Genomic DNA, 20,632 nt, shown 5'->3' with positions numbered 1-20,632 from the left:
GAGAGAGAGAGATTATGTCAAGTAGAAAGGAAAGAAGTTCAAGAATAACAGAAGATGAGATCAATGATCTCATCTTGAAGCTGCATCCATTGTTGCCAGATTCAAGTTCAAGGTGTAACACAAAGGTAAGTTATAAATATGAAGTATTAACTTAATTAAATTAATGTCTGAATTGTTGTAATTATAGATTTTTCCCAAGAAATAAATTTTTTCCCTAAACATGATGGTTTAAGACCACCCCATCTATGCAGTTCTTCTTCATAAAAACATTGATTTTATGATATAAAGACACACAAGACACAAGGCTCAGACAAAAAAGAAAGAACTAATATTCACATAAAGATTTCCCTTAACCAAACCTCAAGATATGGAAGAGACAATTGGAAATAGGTCAAAAAAGACCCATCATCATATATCTAAACTATTGGAGAAAATGAAAAATAATAGCAATAAGAAATTAAAAAGTTGATATGGTGACTTTCACTAGCTAAATATGAACAATTAGGCATTACATATTCATGCATGTGTTTGGAAGTATGAAGAAAATAAATTTTTTTATTTTTTTCTTGTTCATTAAAATAGGTTTCAGCAACAAAGATTTTGAAGGAGACATGCAATTACCTCAAGAGACTGCACAAAGAGGTGGATGATCTAAGTGAGAGACTCTCTCAGCTTCTTGCTTCTGGAAATGTGGATGAAGATACTATTAGGGCACTCCTCCGACGTTAAATTGCTCGTGTGTTCGTTTACATCTCGTATTTTCAGATATCTTTTCGAATTAAATATGAGATGTTACAAAAAAATTGAAATGGAGGATACATATATAAGTAACAATATTAGGGTTTTGAAGAAGCTATAGCATTTGTCCAGAGCCTTTGTCTTAGCGGCAAGAAGCTTAGACATTATTGCATGAGGTGCCGAGTTCTATAGAATTTCTCATCCATTAATGTTGCATGAATATAAATATATGTATTTCAATTTGGTTCATTTATTTCTTTTCAGTGTCACTACTGTTTATGGACATATAGTTGGTCTTTTCCCTAGCAAAATATATAATGATAATTGATATTTGGGACCAACATATAAAAAGTTAGAATTGTATAACCAACCAAAATTGATGTCTTGGATTTTCTTGTCACTTTGACTACAATCTCTAATACATTTCAAAAGATTTACATGAATAATCTAGCTAATCAGCCGCCACTTTGTCCATCATTTTATAATGTACTACTTTAATTTATAAAAGGAATATTCGAACAAAGTAATCCATATTTGTGAGATAATCCCTATATAGACATATAGAAATAGAACTCAGTCAATTCACTATCATGAATTTGAAATTTGATGACCGTTTGAATACAATCTTGATTGATGCAACACATTTTTTGGGTCATAAAAAAACTGAAAACTAGTACAGGTATCTAATGGCATGGATTATCACATTGCAATAATGATATATATACATGCACGTGAAATATTAATAAATTAAAAAAGTACATAATATTTGGTAATTATGCTTCATATTCTACTAATTAATTTTACCCATAATTACTAGTGGTGTTAATTAGGCCCTAATCATGCTATGTTTCAATGTCGGCAATGTTTAGTTGATAATTTTTCCTTAATCAAGCTGCTAAATAAAGTCGGCAAGACATATATATGGGTGTGACAGTGAGTGTCTATAAATTATAATTCTAAAAAAATATGACAATAATATAAACAAATACTCCACCGTCCCTGAAATTTTGTCACATTTTTCCATTTTCATCCGTCCCCATAAAATTTGTCACATTTCACTTTTTACCATTTTTAGTAATGAACCTCACATTCCACTAACTCATTACAATTCACATTTTATTATAAAACTAATACTTTAAAAGTAGGACCCACATCCTACCTACTTTTTCAACCCGCTTTCCATTACATTTCTTAAAACTCGTGCTCGATTAAACTATAAAAAAATTTGGGGGATGGAGGGAGTATCATACATAAAATTATATATATATATAGTCAATAATAACGGTACGGCTCCAGATTATAGAAGATCCAATTTGTAAAATCACATTTATTTTGTAAAAGACAAAATTCATTATTTTGATCTCATTTTTAGTTGATATGTACTACAACTATTTACTCCCTTTCTCCCATAGAAATATGTCATATTTTCTTTTTCGTCCATTCCATACAAATAGTCCATATTAATTTTTGGCACTTTTTTTCTCCTTCTCTTTTACCTTTTATTTATTCACTACACAATTTCAACTATTTTATCTCATTCTCTTTTATTTTTCCAATTATGCATTAAAAACCGTGTCAATATTAAATGGCATATTTCTATGGGTAGGAGGGAGTATAATAGAATGCCTAATTTTTTTTTTCAAAAATAACAATTTGTTTTGGTTTTATATCCTTGCTCTTTATATATAGAATGAACCACCATGATATAAACGTGTAGTTTTATTTTCATAATAAAATTGCCAGGGTATTTAGACATACATAATAAAATTGCCAGGGTATTTAGACATACTACTATCAATTATGATGTGTATCCATATTCTACTTAATTTTATTAATGAGAATACTCTAGCAATTTAATTGTGAAAGACGACAAAATGGAGCTGAGCTCATGCCATGCTTCTTCCGGAATGTTTGAATTATTTAGCGTGAATACTAGTATATGCATTGAGAGCATCAGCAGTGGCGGATTTCCCTGCGGACGTCCGACCGGCATGTCGGATGTCCGCACGGGACGTCAGCTATTAGGCGTGGGAGGGACGGATACGAACGTCCGCTGCGGACACCACAGATCCGCGGCTTTCCGTCGGGACGTCCGCCCAGGCCCGTCCCTTGGCCCGTGCGGCCTGTGCGACCGCATATGGCCCCCAATTTTCAGGGGCCTCTGAAATATTTCAGCCCATATACATGTATTCCTATTTTTTCAGCCCAACAAAGCTATTTCTCTTGTATAGCAACGCCCAGGCCTTTTTCTAGCATCGTGACTCCAATTCTGATCGGTTTCTTTTCCCGATCGTAGACCTGGGAGCCGCCTGTTCGTGTTCGGTGTTCCTCATCGACAAACGCCGCAACAGGGACCAGCTCACCAGAGCCATCGTTGATCGCTTCTGCAGCGCCTGCCATCGTCGGGCCATTGCGATTGGGAGCAGCGCAAACGTATCAATTTGTCTTTTTTTTCTATAGTATATTTCTTTAAAATGCATTGTCTTTTTTTCTTTAATTATCATGTAGCTTTAAAATGCATTGTCTTTTTTTCTATAGTGGTAGGCCTCATTTTAGATTTTTGCACAGGGCCTCTGATTTTGTCGGGACGGCCCTGCGTCCGCCATTGCGGTACCACTCACAACCCAACTCCCCAACCCAACTCCTCCATCTGCTGAATGTACAAAAACTTTATATGATGATATGATATATATTTCGAATATTAGGTTAATTCATGACCATAATAGGAGTTTTCTAGACTTGGATGTCCATGATCCACTCCCAACCCAACCCAACTCCCCAACCTTGTTCGGACCCAGCCAAATGCTTCTTCAATGGAATATTTTGCTGTATTTTCTGTTTTCTTTCTTGCAATGGACTTTGCTACTGCTTTGTTCTTCCTCGTACATGATGACTGATCTGTCATGCATGGCTGCTCCAACCATTATAAATCACAGCTCACACATTCTCTTTCGCACCTCCGCTATCCGTGCACCCCATCAGTTGTTGCTCCCGTGGCTCCATATAAGGTGCGCTTTACTACAAAAAATGGTTCATTTTGGTGAATTCAATCAACATCCTTTGCATTTGATCATGACATTTGTGAGGTGTGTGAGGAAGGTATAGAGTGCAAGTATTGGTTGTACCACTGTGCTAAATGTGACTACTCTTTCCACATAAACTGCATTCCCTCGCTTGGTTATCTGTCCTAAGTCAAGTTCGGAGGCAAATTCATTTTCCAACATTCAAACATATGAATACAAACCAAGCCTTGACTAGGAAGATATGCTTTTTATGATGCTCTTCTAATTTTATTTTGTTTCATAAAAGGCTGCACTTGTATAATTATCGACTACTAACGCAATTTATACAGGACTAATCAAAGTAAAATAAACAGAGCAAAAGAACTAGAGGTGGCAATATACCTTGGGGAGAAGAACATAGTAATTTACAAGTCACATAAACATAGTTAACTATACCCAATAGTATAAATCCAAAGCTACATATGCCAACATTTATATTGAATCTTGATACATAAACATAGAAAATAGAGGCATTTCCATATGGCTACTGAACATCTGAAAATTTATTACCAAAAGATGGCAGTTGTAAGTTGTGAGTTCAGAGTGAGTGCATGAGATGGAGCACCGATATGGAGCGGAATGGCATTGTCAATCGTGGTGGATGGTTAGCGAGTTCCTGACACACCTCCTTCATACACGGCCGCAACTTTGGATCAGAGCTTATGCATTTCAGTCCTATTTTCACCACTCCAACCACTTCCCTCGACATTCTTACATCTTCGTCTAGAGATGGTAGCCTCTTGTCCATGAGTTGTTGCACCATCATGTTTTGAGCAAACTGCATGGATCTCTTCATCGTCGTCATGGAGGAAATGAAATCCCCCGGGTGATCTCCAAACATGACCTCCAATGCCAAAACTCCAAAGCTATACACATCACATTTTTCTGTAACCACCATTGTGAAGGCCAACTCTGCACCCAACAAACATGTTATCGTCATGAAAACAATTACTACTACTTTAAACTATGTTAAGATGTGCGTACCTGGTGCAATATACCCCCGAGTTCCGACTAATAGAGTCTGATTGGATGAATCTGGATCCAACAATCTAGCAGTACCAAAATCAGATAAACAACCTTCAAACTCTGAATCCAAGAGTATGTTGCTGCTTGATATGTCTCTGTGTAGAATAGGAGGGCTACAATCGTGATGCATGTAAGATAGGGCATTGGCAATGCCCTTCACCACATTTACTCTCTTCTTCCAGTTCAGCTCCACGGCTTCTTCGTCGTCCTTCAACACGCTAAAGAGGCTTCCTCTTTCCATGTAGTCGTAGATGAGAAACATGCATCGCTGGTGCAGACAAAAGCCGAAAAGCTTGACAATATGTCGATGGCGAATCTGAGAGAGAACCTTAGCTTCATTCCTAAAAGAGGAGTGAAAAGTAGGATTATCTCCTTCAAATCTGTGAAGCTTTTTCACAGCAACAACTCTTCCAGTGGGCAGTAGAGTTCTGTAGACGCTCCCATAGGCTCCAGTTCCGATGCAATATCTGAAGTCAAAGTCTTGTGTTGCTTCAATGATGTCTTGATATGCCATGCTGCCATCGAAATTCCATATCTTGAATATGTCTCCATGTTTGGGATCAGGTGTGACTGCTGCTGCTGCTGCTTTCTTTCTTAAGAAAAAGACTCCAAAGAAAATTGAAAACAGAAACACACAGCCAAATACTATCCCCACAGCATAAATTGTAACTGAATTGTTTCGATGTTTTTCTCTTTCGGGCATGGACTCATTTGGAACAAGTAACATGGGATTGCCCAAGAATGATTCAATCGGAAACTTACGCCAGACAGCGAGCGGAATCTGGCCCTCCAAATGATTGTAGGACAAATTGATGCTACTCAACTTAAAAACAGATTGAGGGACTCTTCCGGAAAGATTGTTCCAAGAAAGGTCGATAGTCAGATGCTGTGCAACGGGAGCATCTCCTAGATCAAGAGGTATCTGTCCTTTGATTGAGTTCCTACTTAGATTTATCTCGCAGATTGAAGATAGTTTTTCCAATTCCAAGAATCGTAATCTTGTTAAGTGAATGAAAGTTGAAGGAAGAGAGCCAGTGATGCCATTGTTGCTCAAGTCAAGAAAATCCAAGGATTGGAGGTTTCCTAATTCAGAGGGAATGACACCAGTGATGCTATTGCTTCCCAAGTCAAGAACAGCCAAGGATTGGAGGTTTCCTAATCCGGAGGGAATGGCACCATGAATCAAGTTTTGAAACATTTCAAGCATCTGTAATTGAGAGAGATTTGCCACTGAAATAGGCAACTCACTGTAGAGTTGATTTTGAGACATATTGAGATGAGTTAGTCTCACTAAGCATCCTATCTCAGGTGGAATGGGACCAGAAATGTCATTAGAAGAAATGTGGAGTTCTGTCAATTTAGTGAGATTTGGAAGTGAAAGAGGCAACTCACCCTTGAGTCGATTGTGAGACAAATCGAGACGAGTTATTTCTGATAAGGTTCCTATCTCAGGTGGAATGACCCCAGAAAAGATGTTGTAAGAAATGTCAAGAAGCTCCAATTTAGTTAGATTTGGTAGTGAAATAGGTAGGTCAGCCATGAATAGATTGTTAGACAAAATGAGATGAGTCAATCTTGATAAGCTTCCTATCTTAGGCATAATGCCACCAGAAAAGTAATTCCAAGAAATGTCAAGTATCTCCAATTTAGTGAGATTTGAAAGTGAAAGAGGCAACTCACCCTTGAGTCGATTGTAGGACAAATCGAGATGAGTTAGTTCTGATAAGCTTCCCATCTCAGGTGGAATGCCACCAGAAAAGTTATTAGAAGAAATGTCAAGTATCTCCAATTTAGTTAGATTCGACAGTGAAAGAGGCAACTCACCCTCGAGTCGATTGCTAGCTAAATAGAGACGAGTTAGTTCTGATAAGCTTCCTATCTCAGGTGGAATGCCACCAGAAAAGTTATTAGAAGAAATGTCAAGTATCTCCAATTTAGTGAGATTTGAAAGTGAAAGAGGCAACTCACCCCCAAGGCTATTCCCAGACAAATCGAGATGAGTTAGTTCTGATAAGCTTCCTATCTCAGGTGGAATGCCACCAGAAAAGTTATTAGAAGAAATGTCAAGTATCTCCAATTTAGTGAGATTTGAAAGTGAAAGAGGCAACTCACCCCCAAGGCTATTCCCAGACAAATCGAGATGAGTTAGTTCTGATAAGCTTCCTATCTCAGGTGGAATGCCACCAGAAAAGTTATTAGAAGAAATGTCAAGTATCTCCAATTTAGTTAGATTCGACAGTGAAAGAGGCAACTCACCCTCGAGTCGATTGCTAGCTAAATAGAGACGAGTTAGTTCTGATAAGCTTCCTATCTCAGGTGGAATGCCACCAGAAAAGTTATTAGAAGAAATGTCAAGTATCTCCAATTTAGTGAGATTTGAAAGTGAAAGAGGCAACTCACCCCCAAGGCTATTCCCAGACAAATCGAGATGAGTTAGTTCTGATAAGCTTCCTATCTCAGGTGGAATGCCACCAGAAAAGTTATTAGAAGAAATGTCAAGTATCTCCAATTTAGTGAGATTTGAAAGTGAAAGAGGCAACTCACCCCAAGGCTATTCCCAGACAAATCGAGATGAGTTAGTTCTGATAAGCTCCTATCTCAGGTGGAATGCCACCAGAAAAGTTATTAGAAGAAATGTCAAGTATCTCCAATTTAGTTAGATTCGACAGTGAAAGAGGCAACTCACCCTCGAGTCGATTGCTAGCTAAATAGAGACGAGTTAGTTCTGATAAGCTTCCTATCTCAGGTGGAATGCCACCAGAAAAGTTATTAGAAGAAATGTCAAGTATCTCCAATTTAGTGAGATTTGAAAGTGAAAGAGGCAACTCACCCCCAAGGCTATTCCCAGACAAATCGAGATGAGTTAGTTCTGATAAGCTTCCTATCTCAGGTGGAATGCCACCAGAAAAGTTATTAGAAGAAATGTCAAGTATCTCCAATTTAGTTAGATTCGACAGTGAAAGAGGCAACTCACCCTCGAGTCGATTGCTAGCTAAATAGAGACGAGTTAGTTCTGATAAGCTTCCTATCTCAGGTGGAATGCCACCAGAAAAGTAATTAGAAGAAATGTCAAGTATCTCCAATTTAGTGAGATTTGAAAGTGAAAGAGGCAACTCACCCCCAAGGCTATTCCCAGACAAATCGAGATGAGTTAGTTCTGATAAGCTTCCTATCTCAGGTGGAATGCCACCAGAAAAGTTATTAGAAGAAATGTCAAGTATCTCCAATTTAGTGAGATTTGACAGTGAAAGAGGCAACTCACCCTCGAGTCGATTGTTAGCTAAATAGAGACGAGTTAGTTCTGATAAGCTTCCTATCTCAGGTGGAATGCCACTAGAAAAGTTATTAGAAGAAATGTCAAGTATCTCCAATTTAGTGAGATTTGAAAGTGAAAGAGGCAACTCACCCTTGAGTCGATTGTAGGACAAATCGAGATGAGTTAGTTCTGATAAGCTTCCTATCTCAGGTGGAATGCTACCATAAACACCATAGTTATGAGAAATGTGTAGAACGCGTAACTCACTCAGATTTGCCAATGAAAGAGGCAGTTGGGAATTGAGTAGATTATTCGAGAAATTGAGATACGATAGGTTGGAGAGGTAACCTATGTGTGGTGGGATAACTCCATAGAGACCACACGAGCTCAGATGAATGCTAGTGAGAGATGTGAAAACAAGCGGATCCAAACAGCCAAGATCGTGACACCCCCAAGGTTCATCATCATCACCATAGCATCCTACATGAGACTGCAGGCTTATCTCTGCAACGCGGCCATCATCATCACAGGTGATGCCTTTCCACCGACAGTGATGAGCAGTGGAGTTGATATAAGGCCACCTGAAATCCATCAACGCCTCCAATTCTCTGCTCGAGTTTGAAGCATTCGCTGCAACTACATTGCTCATCAACAATATGCTGATGCTCAAAATGATCATAGCAGCAACGACATCCATCACTTATATTTAATTTTCTAGTTTGCATATGTGTGGTTACTTTTCTTAATCCTCTAACCAGATCAGATTCAGCAGTCTGCTTTTGGTGTAATTAACATCATAAATATAAGTCTTCCAAGTCAATGACTGAACTCTCATAATGCATGTGGAGGTGTTTTTTCCCACGCGTTTTTTAGGATGACCATTTCTTCTCACTCAATTTGAATAGGGGTACCTAGCATTTCAAATTTACCATTTTTTTTATAAATTACTCTCTCTGTCCCAAAGAAGTGCTTCGTTGTTATAATGTACTTCCTCCGTTCCAAAGAAGACGACTCCTTTCTTGGACGACACGTGAATTTATACTAAAGTAAGAGAGATTGAATAAAAATAGAGATAAATGGTTTTTACTATTAGTAAATGGTTATCTTAGTTGGGACCAAAAAATGGGTTATCTTCAAACGACGGAAGAAGAGTATATATTTTATTAAGATATGATCGAATTTTAGGTTATTCATAACCATAATAGGAGTTTTGTGTATCAATGCAACTATTTCCATTGACTTGGATGTCAAAACCCAACCCAACCCCTCAACATACAAGTTTTCACAATTCATTTATAGGAAGAATCAACCAATTGATTTTGGATGTCATGGACGACCAAACGACTTCATTTTAATCTTAGTAAGCTAAAAATAAAACAAATTTGGTCAAAATGAGACCGTTGAAAATTTGAAATTTCCTTATTTATCATTCAAAATTTGATAGGCATCATGATAATACAAATAAGAATTTGATAAAATTTCATGATTAAATACTATCAATGCACCAATAAGTATTTTTGTACAAGTTTTGATTCCTCTTTGGGAATGGTGGATACATTTGTGGTGCAGAATTGGGGTCACCGGAGCTATGAACGGCGACCGGAATTGCACCTACGCAAATCGAATGACTCGAAGGAGAAGAGAAAACAGAGGAAGGGGAATTTTGCATTAATTCGAAGCATAGTTACAACTGAATTGAAAACAAGCTTATATATGCAACTAATAACACTAACTAACTCATGCTATGTGTTGATTCAGCTCCTCATCACACAACTCGCGTGTGCATGCACCCATGCACACGTTTATTTCGTGTAGCCACCTCAGCATTTATTTCACTCATATTTCATGCATCAAACGTCCCCCCCTCAAGTAACCTTGCCCTCAAGGTTGGAAATGAGGAAACCTTTCCCGAATATCGTGGAGAAATTCCCATGTCGCGTCTTTCGGAAAAGAATTCGCCCAATGAATCAGGACCTTGGTCGCCGGTTGGTTGCCTCGTTTCACCAATTGCCTATCCAAAATCTGAACCGGTTCCAAGAAGGTCGAGTTACCAGCCACTGGCAGAGTACCATGGAGTTGAGAGAGAGAGCCCGGCTTCTTTTTCAACTGGGAAACGTGAAAAACCGAGTGAATTTTAGCCTCTGCGGGAAGCGCCAACTTATATGCTACTTCCCCAAACTTATCCAGCACCTTGAAGGGCCCAAAGTACCGTGGACTGAGCTTATGAAACTGACGATCACGGAGAGTGTTTTGACGATAAGGCTGGAGTTTCAAGTAAACCCAATCACCAATAGCAAACTGCCTGTCCGAGCGATGCTTGTTGTGCTGTTGTTTCATGCGCCGCTGAGCACGTCCAAGGTGGAACTTAAGCACGTCTAACATGGCCTCCCTAGCCAAGAGACTCTCATTAACATCATGCACGGAAGAATCGCCCCTGAAATAAGGAATATGGATCGGCGGAGGGTAACCATATAGAGCTTCGAATGGTGTAGTCTCAATCGCCGTGTGGAACGACGTGTTGTACCAGAATTCCGCGAGACTCAGCCACTTACTCCAGGTAGCCGGTTGATCACCACACATACAACGGAGATAAGTCTCCAAACAACGATTAACAACCTCGGTTTGGCCATCGGATTGAGGGTGATAGGCCGTAGACATATGTAATTCGACCCCCTGCAGTTTGAAGAAGTCGGACCAAAATTGGCTAAGGAACACCTTGTCCCGGTCGCTAATAAGGATAGTAGGAAGCCCATGAAGCTTAAAAACATGATCAAGGAAAGCTTGAGCCACTGATAATGCCGAGAACGGGTGAGTGAGACACACAAAATGTGCATACTTAGTTAGTCGATCAACCACTACCAAAATGACAGATTTCCCATGAGAGAGGGGAAGTCCTTCAATGAAATCAAGGCTAACTTGAGACCAAGCAGCCTCAGGAATAGGCAAGGGTTGAAGCAAGCCAGGAGAAGCACTATTGTCATATTTAAACCTCTGACAAATGTCACACTCTCCAATGAACTGCCGGATCTGTTTCTCCATATTCGGCCAATAGAAAAGAGAAGATAACCTCTTATATGTAGCTAGGATGCCTGAGTGACCCCCGGAACTAGAGTTATGGAAAAGAGATATGATTTTCAGACGCAATGCTGCATCATTCCCCACAACCAATCGCCCTTTCCGTCTCAATTGATTCCCCAGCCAAGAGAACTTGGAATTAGGAGCAGAGTGCAGCTGTAAGTCAGTAATGAGCAGTTTAAGAGAAGGATCCGACTCCCACGTAGCCTGAATGGAGGGGTACAGATCCGTAGAAACCGTGGTGATGGCCATACAAAACACTTCAGAGGAATGCACCCGAGAGAGTGCATCCGCGACTACATTCTCCACGCCTTGTTTATAAGTGATAACAAAGTCGAAGGCCATCAATTTAGAAAGCCAATTAAGTTGCCCCGGGGTAGTTAACTTCTGCTTCATTAAGTGACTGAGAGTTTTATGATCCGTGCGAACTTCAAAGGGCATAGCACCCAAATAATGGCTCCAATAGGTGACCGCAAAGACTATGGCTAGTAGTTCCTTGTCATAAACAGAGAGGCCTTTATTCTTTTGAGATAGAGCCTTGCTTATAAAAGCAATGGGATGATTATGTTGCATCAAGACAGCTCCAATACCATAACTACAAGCATCCGTTTCCACAACGAAAGGAATAGAGAAGTCGGGTAAAGCGAGTACCGGAGGCGAAATCATAGCTTGTTTCAAGGCAAGGAAAGCTCGATCAGAATCAGCATCCCAATGAAAGGCATCCTTCTTCAATAGGTCCGTGAGAGGCTTACATATGATACCATAGTTCCGGATGAATTTCCTATAGTAGCCGGTGAGACCAAGAAAACCGCGGAGCTTAGAGACATCAGAGGGTGTGGGCCATTCCTGCATGGCTTTTACCTTCTTAGGATCAGTAGCTACACCCTGAGCTGAGATGATATGTCCCAGATATTCAATGTGGGTTTTAGCAAACTCACATTTGCTAGCCTTGGCAAAGAGGGAATGCGACTGAAGTTTTTGAAAAACCAGCCGAAGGTGCTCGAGATGGACCTTAATATCTGTGCTATAGATCAAAATATCATCAAAAAAGACTAAGACAAATTTCCTCAAGTAAGGCCGGAAAACATCATTCATCAAACTTTGGAATGTGGCCGGCGCGTTGGTGAGACCAAAGGGCATCACCGCGAACTCGTAGTGGCCATCATGAGTTTTAAAAGCAGTTTTAGGGATATCCGGTAGCTCCATTCTGATCTGGTGATAGCCCGATCTGAGGTCGATTTTAGAGAAAACCGATGCTCCCCTAAGCTCCTCCAAAAGTTCATCAATGAGTGGAATAGGATATTTATCCTTGATAGTGACCTTATTCAGCCGTCTATAATCAACGCACATGCGCCATGTACCATCCTTTTTCTTGACTAACACCACCGGGGAAGAAAATGGGCTAGAGCTCGGTTGAATGAAGCCTTGCTGCAGCAGATCAGCAAGCTGAGTGCCTATAAGGCCTCGAGTTTACTGGATTGGCATCAGGCATCAGTGAGATCTTATGGTTATGGGAACGCATGGGAGGGAGAGTTGTAGGTTCAGCAAAAATAGATTTATGTTCATCCAGGAACTCCTGAATCTGAGGGAAAATAGGTTGGTCTGGATCAGTCGAGCCTTGAATATTAATGAGCTCGGAATAGCCTTCTCCATTCACTTGAATGCAACATAGCTGTATTCCTTCAGTGTGGGCTAAGAGTTTGTTCATCTCTCTCTCAGACACAGCCTGGACAATGGTCTCCTGATGGCCTCCTCTCAACAAGTGTCGCTTCCCATTCAAGGTGAAATCCATGGTTAGATTTTTAAAGTTCCATTGAATATCACCAAGTGTCTCTAACCATTGTATACCGAGCACCATATCACAGTTTCCCAAGGGTAAAAGAAGTACATCTGTGAAGAAGGTAGTACCACGCAAGAGCCATTTCAACCCCTTACACATAGAATTACATTCCAATCGATTCCCATCGGCTACATTAACAGAGACTGGAGTAACAGCAGTCAGGTTGAGGCCTAATTTCTTAGCTAGATGTAAATCCAAGAAATTATGTGTGCTCCCCGAATCAATGAGGATGTGTAGAGCCTTCTTCCCCATGCGGCCAGTAACTCTCATTGTTCTAAAATGCCGTGAGGAAGAACCATTGATAGCATGTATCGAAATGAGAGGGTTCCCATTCTCCTCCTCCCCCATCTCATCACACAAGGAATCAGAAGTTAGCTCTACAGATGGTAGATTATCATCAATTTCCAACAAATAAAGGTGCTTCCGCACACAACGATGGCCTCTCTCGAATTTCTCATCACACCCATAACAGAGACCCTTAGCACGTTTATCCGCCATCTCTTCATCAGTCAGTAGACGTCTGGATTTAAAAGTGGGGGTAATTGGTGTAGGTAGCAGAGGAGTGGAATTGTTTCGAGAGTGAACATCGGTAGGAATGAATCTACGATTATTGGGAGTAACATTCTCTTTAAGTGGCACAGACATATCCTGCAATCTAGCTAGAGCATATGCATGTGCTAAAGTCTGAGGCATAAACATGCGGACGGCTTTTTGAACAATAGGTTTTAAACCATTAATGAAATGGCTAATTGCATAAGACTCAGAGAGGGAAACACGGCCCAATAACAGTTCAAAACGGTCATGATAGTCAGCGAAAGAACCTGATTGTTTGAGGGCGAGTAATTCAGTCATTGGATCTCCCAAGAGTTGATCACCGAATCGAGCTTCGAGCGCTTGCAAAAATAACGGCCACGGCGTTGACATAGCTCGATCCTGGTATTTAGACCAGTTCTGGAACCATTGGAGAGCTCTTCCTTCGAAATTGATCACAGCGAGACGGACCTTAGAGTCCTCAGGAGTCAAATCGACCGTGAAAAAATGGTCGCAGCGAAGGATCCATCCAGTCAAGTCCTCGCCGGCGAAGATCGGAAATCCAACTTTAGATTGACGCGTAGCGAAGTATTGCGGACGTTGCTGAGGACCTCCACCACCTCCAACACCAGCAAATGGCCCAGCGCCGTGCGCGTGCGGAGCGAAACGATTGAGGAACTCGTTTTGTTGGAGTTGTAGAGCGAGAAGACTTTCACGGAGTTCCTTCATCGCCAGATCGCGCGATCCATCCGTATTGTCGCGGATCTTATCAAGCTCCTCACGACGCCGATCAGATGCAGCCACCCGATCGGAGAGATCAACCATAGCGGTCGCTATCATCTCTTCCAATCGGCGCATGTCGCCTGAGCGTGTTTCAACCATCACAGGAGAAGGATCTGGTAAGCTGATACCACTTGGTGCATAATTGGGGTCACCGGAGCTATGAACGGCGACCGGAATTGCACCTACGCAAATCGAATGACGCGAAGGAGAAGAGAAAACAGAGGAAGGGGAATTTTGCATTAATTCGAAGCATAGTTACAACTGAATTGAAAACAAGCTTATATATGCAACTAATAACACTAACTAACTCATGCTATGTGTTGATTCAGCTCCTCATCACACAACTCGCGTGTGCATGCACCCATGCACACGTTTATTTCGTGTAGCCACCTCAGCATTTATTTCACTCATATTTCATGCATCAATTTGGAAGAAGTAAATTGGGATTGGCGATGAAATATAAATCCACAGTGCTAGAGAGATATGTTTTACAAACTTTATATAACTTTAATAATTGAAATCGGAGTGATGGACATAAATCAAATTCCAGCCCGATCTACAAGTTAAATCACACTTTAATTTGTACCGACTTTATAATATGTCCCTTTCCGCACAGTTTGAAGTTTTACACACAACCTTATTTCTTACGAACAAGTTAAATTGTGTGAAATTTTGGTTTAGTTAGTTTGAAAGCCCAATTTTAGGCTTCAATTTGGGATTCTTGATTTTATTAGAGTAAAGTAGTTATGAAATCACGACACATGATCATTGATAGTAATAAACGAATATACAGTTAAAGTGCATTGAAAATTTAAAATTGGTTGGTAAGCAGGAGCGGACAGTTAAAGTGCATTGAAAATTTAAAATTGGTTGGTAAGCAGGAGCGGACGCAGAAATTTTATTTGGTAGGGGCTCTACTTTATTTTCTCTGAACAGCAGATTAGGAGTCTCGGTTGAATTTGGTATGAATTTTGAAAAATATAAAGGAAAATGGGTGAGAAAAATAGAGTAGAATGTAGACTCATTTTTATAAACGTGTTTTATAATAAAATGCGAGTGAAATGAGTTAGTGGAATGCGGTTACTATAGTAAAAGTAAATCGAAATTCTTAACCGCGGGTAGACTAAATGGCAAATCGGGACTGTTAATAGCAGATGAAGATGAAGAGAGTATATAGTACTCCATATACTAAAGATATGTGTGTATGTGTGCGCACATAGTGGTGTAACCATGATTTTCAATTTTTAGACGGGATAAATAATTATAGTGTCTAATTACTTCAAAATAGAAAGATAAAATATTTATTTATCAGAAGATTTTAAAACACAAAAGCTATGAAATAAAATGGTTGATAAAAGAGAATGATTTAAACAGTGCATTAGAAGAGAAAATTTAAGAGGAAACTAGGAGTACAAAATACAGTCTATTAGAAAGATAAAATTGAATTGAAAATAATTATTACACTAATAGTAATCATTTAGGAGTATTATATTGTATTTTAATGCCCAAGTCATCTTCTTTTTCTTCAAGCAGTCATCAATCCATTTTTCTACTGTGCAATTCTAATTCTAAGATTCAGCCCCTTCTTTTCGTTCAACTTTCAATAAGTCATCTCATAGAATTATATTATTGAATCCTTGTCTTTCACTCTAGAATAAAGGTGCAGTGCTGACTTTGTTGCTTGAAATTAATTACTCATGTAACATACTTTTAATATGGCAACAAGTTTTAGTTCCTTACTCTTGGCATCTACTACAATATTTTGTGGAGTAGTATTATTTTAGAAATTGTATAACATATTTAATACATTATGAAAATAATACAATCCATATAGCTTGGGATCTGCTTAAGTTCTTGCCATGTTTAACACACACATATATATATTGGAAGTTGTTGGCATGTCTTAAACACACACATATATATATATTGGAAGTTGTTGGCATGTCTTAAACACATCTTCTCCTCACTCACATTCAATTACATATATACATACATACACATTCAATTGCATCACTGAAGAGGGAAAACATTCATTCTTTATTAGCTTTGCACTTAACACACAAAAGCATCTCTTCTGTAGACCGTAATCCTTGTGCTGAATAGAAATGTCTCTTCTCTACATTCATTATTGTGTTTATGAATGCACCGGATGCAAGACGCATTGGCCACCGTCATCCAAAGCAAGGGAAGGATGCGAGGCTCGAGTAGTGTGGGTGTTGCAACCAAATCATTCCGGGATTGGTAGATCAAGCGTGGCTTTGTCATATTCACAATGAGATTACTGGATTCATTTTTCATGGCCGGGTACAGACCCTGATGAATACTGACCCTTCAACTCCAACACCCAGTACAATTCGGATTTCAGCATAGATTCGTACAGGCTGTCAGAAATGGAGCCGTCTCCCACCCGCGCCCCCGCCCACCCCGCGGCCGCGCCTCTGTCTCCGCCGCCGCCGCCGCCGCCTCAGGCTCCGCCCCAAGAAGAAGAGGAACAGGCAAAGAGCCAGAAGTTGCCGCCTCCGGAGAAGAATGAAGAATTTGCCCCAGGGAGGACGAACTACAACCCGGAAGAAACTATTGTCTTGACGAAGTGTTGGGTTGATATTTCAGAGGACCCGGTGTTTGCCAACAACCAAAAGCAAATCGCGTACTGGGAGCGCATCGCTGATTGCTACAACAAGGCCAAGCCGGCCGCCGCCTACAAGCACTATATGGAGCAGCTCTGCAAGCACTGAGATCAGGTGAAGAAGCATGTCAATTTGTTCTCGTCGGAGTACGAGAAGTGCTTGAGGGAGAAGGGCAGCGGCGAGAGTTTGACTGATGTGCGCGATAAAGCGATTGCGTCGTACATTTCTTTGTACGGATATTTCAAGCATTACAACTCCTGGCTCATCTTGAAGGAGAAGCAGAAGTTCCAATGAGGGATTCACGAGCAGCGACAGCGGCGCACCTCCGATGGACCTCAACCATTCGATGTACGAGGATGAGAGTTCGGGCACACCGATGTCCTTCCGGCGTCCCATTGGCAACAAGGCTGCCAAGAACAAGGACAAGGCGAAGGAGACATCCTCACAGAACCTGGCCCCGGCCCCGAACCCGACTTCGGTTGCGGGACATGCCTACGCGGAGTTGGTGGCGGCTGCCAACCGGAGGACGTTGTTGGACACGCACAACGCCCTCAGGCAGTGCGAGGACCCGGGAGAAGCCGAATAACTCATGAGGATGATCGATGATCTCCAGTGCAAATTGGGATTGCTTTAGACTAGGTTTTTATCTGTAGTGAACTTATTTTTTATTTCTAAATCTTGTAACTTTTTTTAATTAAGTAATGTAGGATTTGTCTTTAAATCGTGATGTTTTTTTATTATTTTGCATGACATATTTGAAAACATAAAATTAATTAACAAAACAGTAGTTAAAACTATAGGGCGGACTTTAAGGCATCCCACTGCAGGTGGAAGGGTAAGAGGATAGAATGATGATGCGGCGGAGCATAGGGCACCCTCTAGGGCGGACTATAGGGCGGCCCGTTGTGGATGCTCTTAAAGTACATTATTCTCTTACACTTATAAGTATTGTTCACATGACATTCGAAGAAAGTGGATGTAGTGATATTTGATTGATATACTTGGCCGACTAACCAAGTCAAGTATATAAATACATGAATTGTTAAAGTAGCACGCATCATTATTCCATCCAAAACATTCATATATATATTTGAAGTTGTTGCCATCTTCTCCTCTCTCACATTCAATTGCATTCAACACTCGAGAGAAAATATCAGAGGCACTTCCGCATTTCGTCGACTTCTCTTACCTTAGGTTGGTATTTTTGAGTTAATCTTTTTTCTTTTTTTCTTCTAATTGAATATAAGCTTGTCACTATTTTAACACCACCTCTCTCTGTATTTTGGAATGACAGTTGGCATGGAGGGTGATAGGCATTTCAGTCATCCTCATCCATTGATTTCCTTTCTAGATGATAATGAAGTGGATGAAACTGATAACTATCATTTTTGCAAAATTTGCGGATTGCCAATTCTATCCGCTCCCTCTTACACTTGCACCTTTGCTGCTTGTAATTTTTTTCTGCACGAGTCATGTGCGCACAAAATCCAACAAGAATTCATCCTTCCCAATCTTAAAGACCACATCCTTTGTCTCCAAGTAGGAAGTCCAAATTTCTTCTACCAATGTGATGAGTGCTATCTCGAAATGCATCCTCTGGATGCAGCAGCAGCAGCAGCAGTGGATGGTGTTGAGATCAAAACCAAACACAAGAGCCATCCACCTCACCCTCTCGTGGCTCACTGTAGACAGATTTTGTCTCGTTGCGATGCGTGTGGGGAGAGACATGATGGTTTCTTCTTCTCCTGCCAACAATGTAATTTTTGGATTCATCAAGACTGCACCATACTGCCTACTGCTCTCAAGCTCCTCTCTAATCCTTGGCCTTTCCTTCTCGTATATTCTATTCCTGCCAGTTCCCGGGACAGTGAGTGCGTTGGCTGCGACGAATCCTTGCTTCATACCCATAACGCCATCTATTTATGTCCCCAAACCATGGAGTTTTCTCATGTCAGATGTGGACTTGACAAAATTCAATCAAGTACGTAAGGATTGTATATAACTCATTCACTCCACTTCATTTACTAATAGCATCTATTAACTATGTATGTATATATTCATTGCAGAAACAAGCCTAAAGTTGATCCAACTACCAGACGACGAGTTGGACACATTTCCAAATTTGGAGATCCGTACATATTGTCAAGCAGATGGGGAGGAGCCTAGTGATGAAGATAGGAAGCTGGGAATTGAGAATTTTCACAAGCATCCTTTGGTCCTAGTTGGTGATGATGAAGAAGAAGATCGTAATTATAATTATAAAAGACTAGTGTGTGATATATGCACACAAACCATTACTATTCCATCTCCATTTTACAGATGCTCTCAACAAACTGGCGGCTGCTCTTTCCTTGCTCATAAAGTGTGTTCAGAGCTTTTTCCCATTATCAAGTTTGAGATTCCAACTGGTTACCATTCACTAAAGGCACAACCTTTTCTGGACCCGGAAAAATGGTACTTCAGTTCAATATGTCTCTGCGTTTTCTGCTGTCTTCCTACCAATGCACCTTGCTACTACATTCGTGAAAATGATTTTGGTCTCATGGTGGTTGATCTGTCGTGCATGGCTACCCCAATGATTATAAAGCACAGCTCACACAGCCAACACATTCTCTTTCGCACCACCCGCGTATTGTCTCAGTCCTCCCCCATGACTTGTTGTTCCCGCCGCTCCACCCTTCATGATGTCTATAAGTGCACTACGTGCCATTTCTACATTCATATAAGGTGTGCCTTACTACCAAAAAGGGTTCATTTTCGTAAATTTGATCAACATCCTCTGCATTTGATCACTACCGGTACTATTAATACTGGTAGTGATCATGACATATGCGAGGTGTGTGAGGAAGGTATAGAGTGCAAGTATTGGTTGTACCACTGTGCTATATGTGACTACTCTTTCCACGTAAACTGCATTCCCTCGCTTGGCCATTTGTCCAAAGTCAAGTTCGGAGGCAAAAGTAGCATGCCTTGTCACTCTCATCCTCTCACACTTACACGGATGCTTACTTATGGAAGAAATGAGAGGTGTGGGTATTGTCACCAAATCATCCCGGGATTGGTAGATCAACCGGCTTTCTCATGTTCACAATGCGACTATTGGATTCATTTTTCTTGTGCGAGGGATTCATTCACATCCTCTCACAATTCTACATCCTTGGTTTTCGAGGAAATCGATGCACAGAAGTGGTATGATATGTTTGATGAAGACGAAGATTAATTGATAGTAGTATACTACTGTAATTGTGGAAGAGATGAATTTACTCTGTTTAAGAAACTGTAATTGCTGCTGGTGAGGTGTGTCATGTGTGTAATATTTAATGACTTACTTAATTATTTACAATATTTGAATTGCCTATTTGTGTTTTATGTATTTTTTAATGACTGTATCCTTTTTAATGCACTTCCTCAGTTTTCTTTCAGTCTATCTATTCTCTTTGATCTAGTTTTCTTTGATTTAGATTAATTATACTCCTTTTTTATGGATTGTTGATTGGACATACGAGACAAGTCTTGGACTATCTAATAAGTCATTCTTCTCGTTATCCAAAATATATGAAAAATTGATCTTGAATGCAATTTCTGAATCATTTTACCGTTATGAGTAGTTTAATTGCAAATACTCACAAAACATGGATCCGATATTTTTAATTGAATATACATTTTCACTTTCAATTGTATACCATATCCGAGG

The 20,632-nt window shown here is 40.2% G+C and overlaps 3 protein-coding genes across 3 annotated transcripts; 2 read left to right on the top strand and 1 right to left on the bottom strand.

Moving 5' to 3' along the window:
- Positions 1-6: 6 nt before the first annotated feature.
- On the top strand, positions 7-981 carry LOC121790770 (transcription factor ILI5-like). The gene is made up of 2 exons (XM_042188896.1): positions 7-125; positions 583-981. Exons 1-2 carry the CDS (start codon positions 15-17, stop codon positions 727-729), a joined length of 258 nt encoding a protein of 85 aa, XP_042044830.1. The 5' UTR covers positions 7-14; the 3' UTR covers positions 730-981.
- Positions 982-4,116: 3,135 nt separating this feature from the next.
- LOC121790771 (probable leucine-rich repeat receptor-like protein kinase At1g35710) lies at positions 4,117-8,827 on the bottom strand. Its single transcript, XM_042188897.1, has 3 exons — positions 7,605-8,827; positions 4,785-7,318; positions 4,117-4,712 (listed from the first exon to the last, which is right to left on the bottom strand). The coding sequence occupies exons 1-3, from the start codon at positions 8,777-8,779 to the stop codon at positions 4,339-4,341; spliced, it is 4,083 nt and encodes a 1,360-aa protein (XP_042044831.1). The 5' UTR covers positions 8,780-8,827; the 3' UTR covers positions 4,117-4,338.
- A 9,248-nt stretch (positions 8,828-18,075) lies between these two features.
- Positions 18,076-20,271, top strand: LOC121790769. Its single transcript, XM_042188894.1, has 3 exons — positions 18,076-18,132; positions 18,233-18,919; positions 19,005-20,271. The coding sequence occupies exons 2-3, from the start codon at positions 18,238-18,240 to the stop codon at positions 20,156-20,158; spliced, it is 1,836 nt and encodes a 611-aa protein (XP_042044828.1). The 5' UTR covers positions 18,076-18,132; positions 18,233-18,237; the 3' UTR covers positions 20,159-20,271.
- Positions 20,272-20,632: the final 361 nt, after the last annotated feature.

The sequence above is a fragment of the Salvia splendens genome, unplaced genomic scaffold, assembly GCF_004379255.2.
Source record: "Salvia splendens isolate huo1 unplaced genomic scaffold, SspV2 ctg617, whole genome shotgun sequence".
Classification (NCBI taxonomy): domain Eukaryota; kingdom Viridiplantae; phylum Streptophyta; class Magnoliopsida; order Lamiales; family Lamiaceae; genus Salvia; species Salvia splendens.
Note: the sequence above shows the minus strand (reverse complement) of the source record. Positions and strands in the feature narration are given on the sequence as shown.

Coding starts and splice junctions, on each gene's coding strand:
- LOC121790770 (XM_042188896.1), top strand. CDS start 15: ATGTCAAGTAGAAAGGAAAGAAGTTCAAGAATAACAGAAGATGAGATC. Junction 126..582: donor GTTCAAGGTGTAACACAAAG/GTAAGTTATAAA, acceptor TCATTAAAATAG/GTTTCAGCAACAAAGATTTT.
- LOC121790771 (XM_042188897.1), bottom strand. CDS start 8,779: ATGGATGTCGTTGCTGCTATGATCATTTTGAGCATCAGCATATTGTTG. Junction 7,319..7,604: donor AAATTGGAGATACTTGACAT/TTCTTCTAATAA, acceptor GATACTTGACAT/TTCTTCTAATAACTTTTCTG. Junction 4,713..4,784: donor TCGGGGGTATATTGCACCAG/GTACGCACATCT, acceptor TGTTGGGTGCAG/AGTTGGCCTTCACAATGGTG.
- LOC121790769 (XM_042188894.1), top strand. CDS start 18,238: ATGGAGGGTGATAGGCATTTCAGTCATCCTCATCCATTGATTTCCTTT. Junction 18,920..19,004: donor ACTTGACAAAATTCAATCAA/GTACGTAAGGAT, acceptor TATTCATTGCAG/AAACAAGCCTAAAGTTGATC.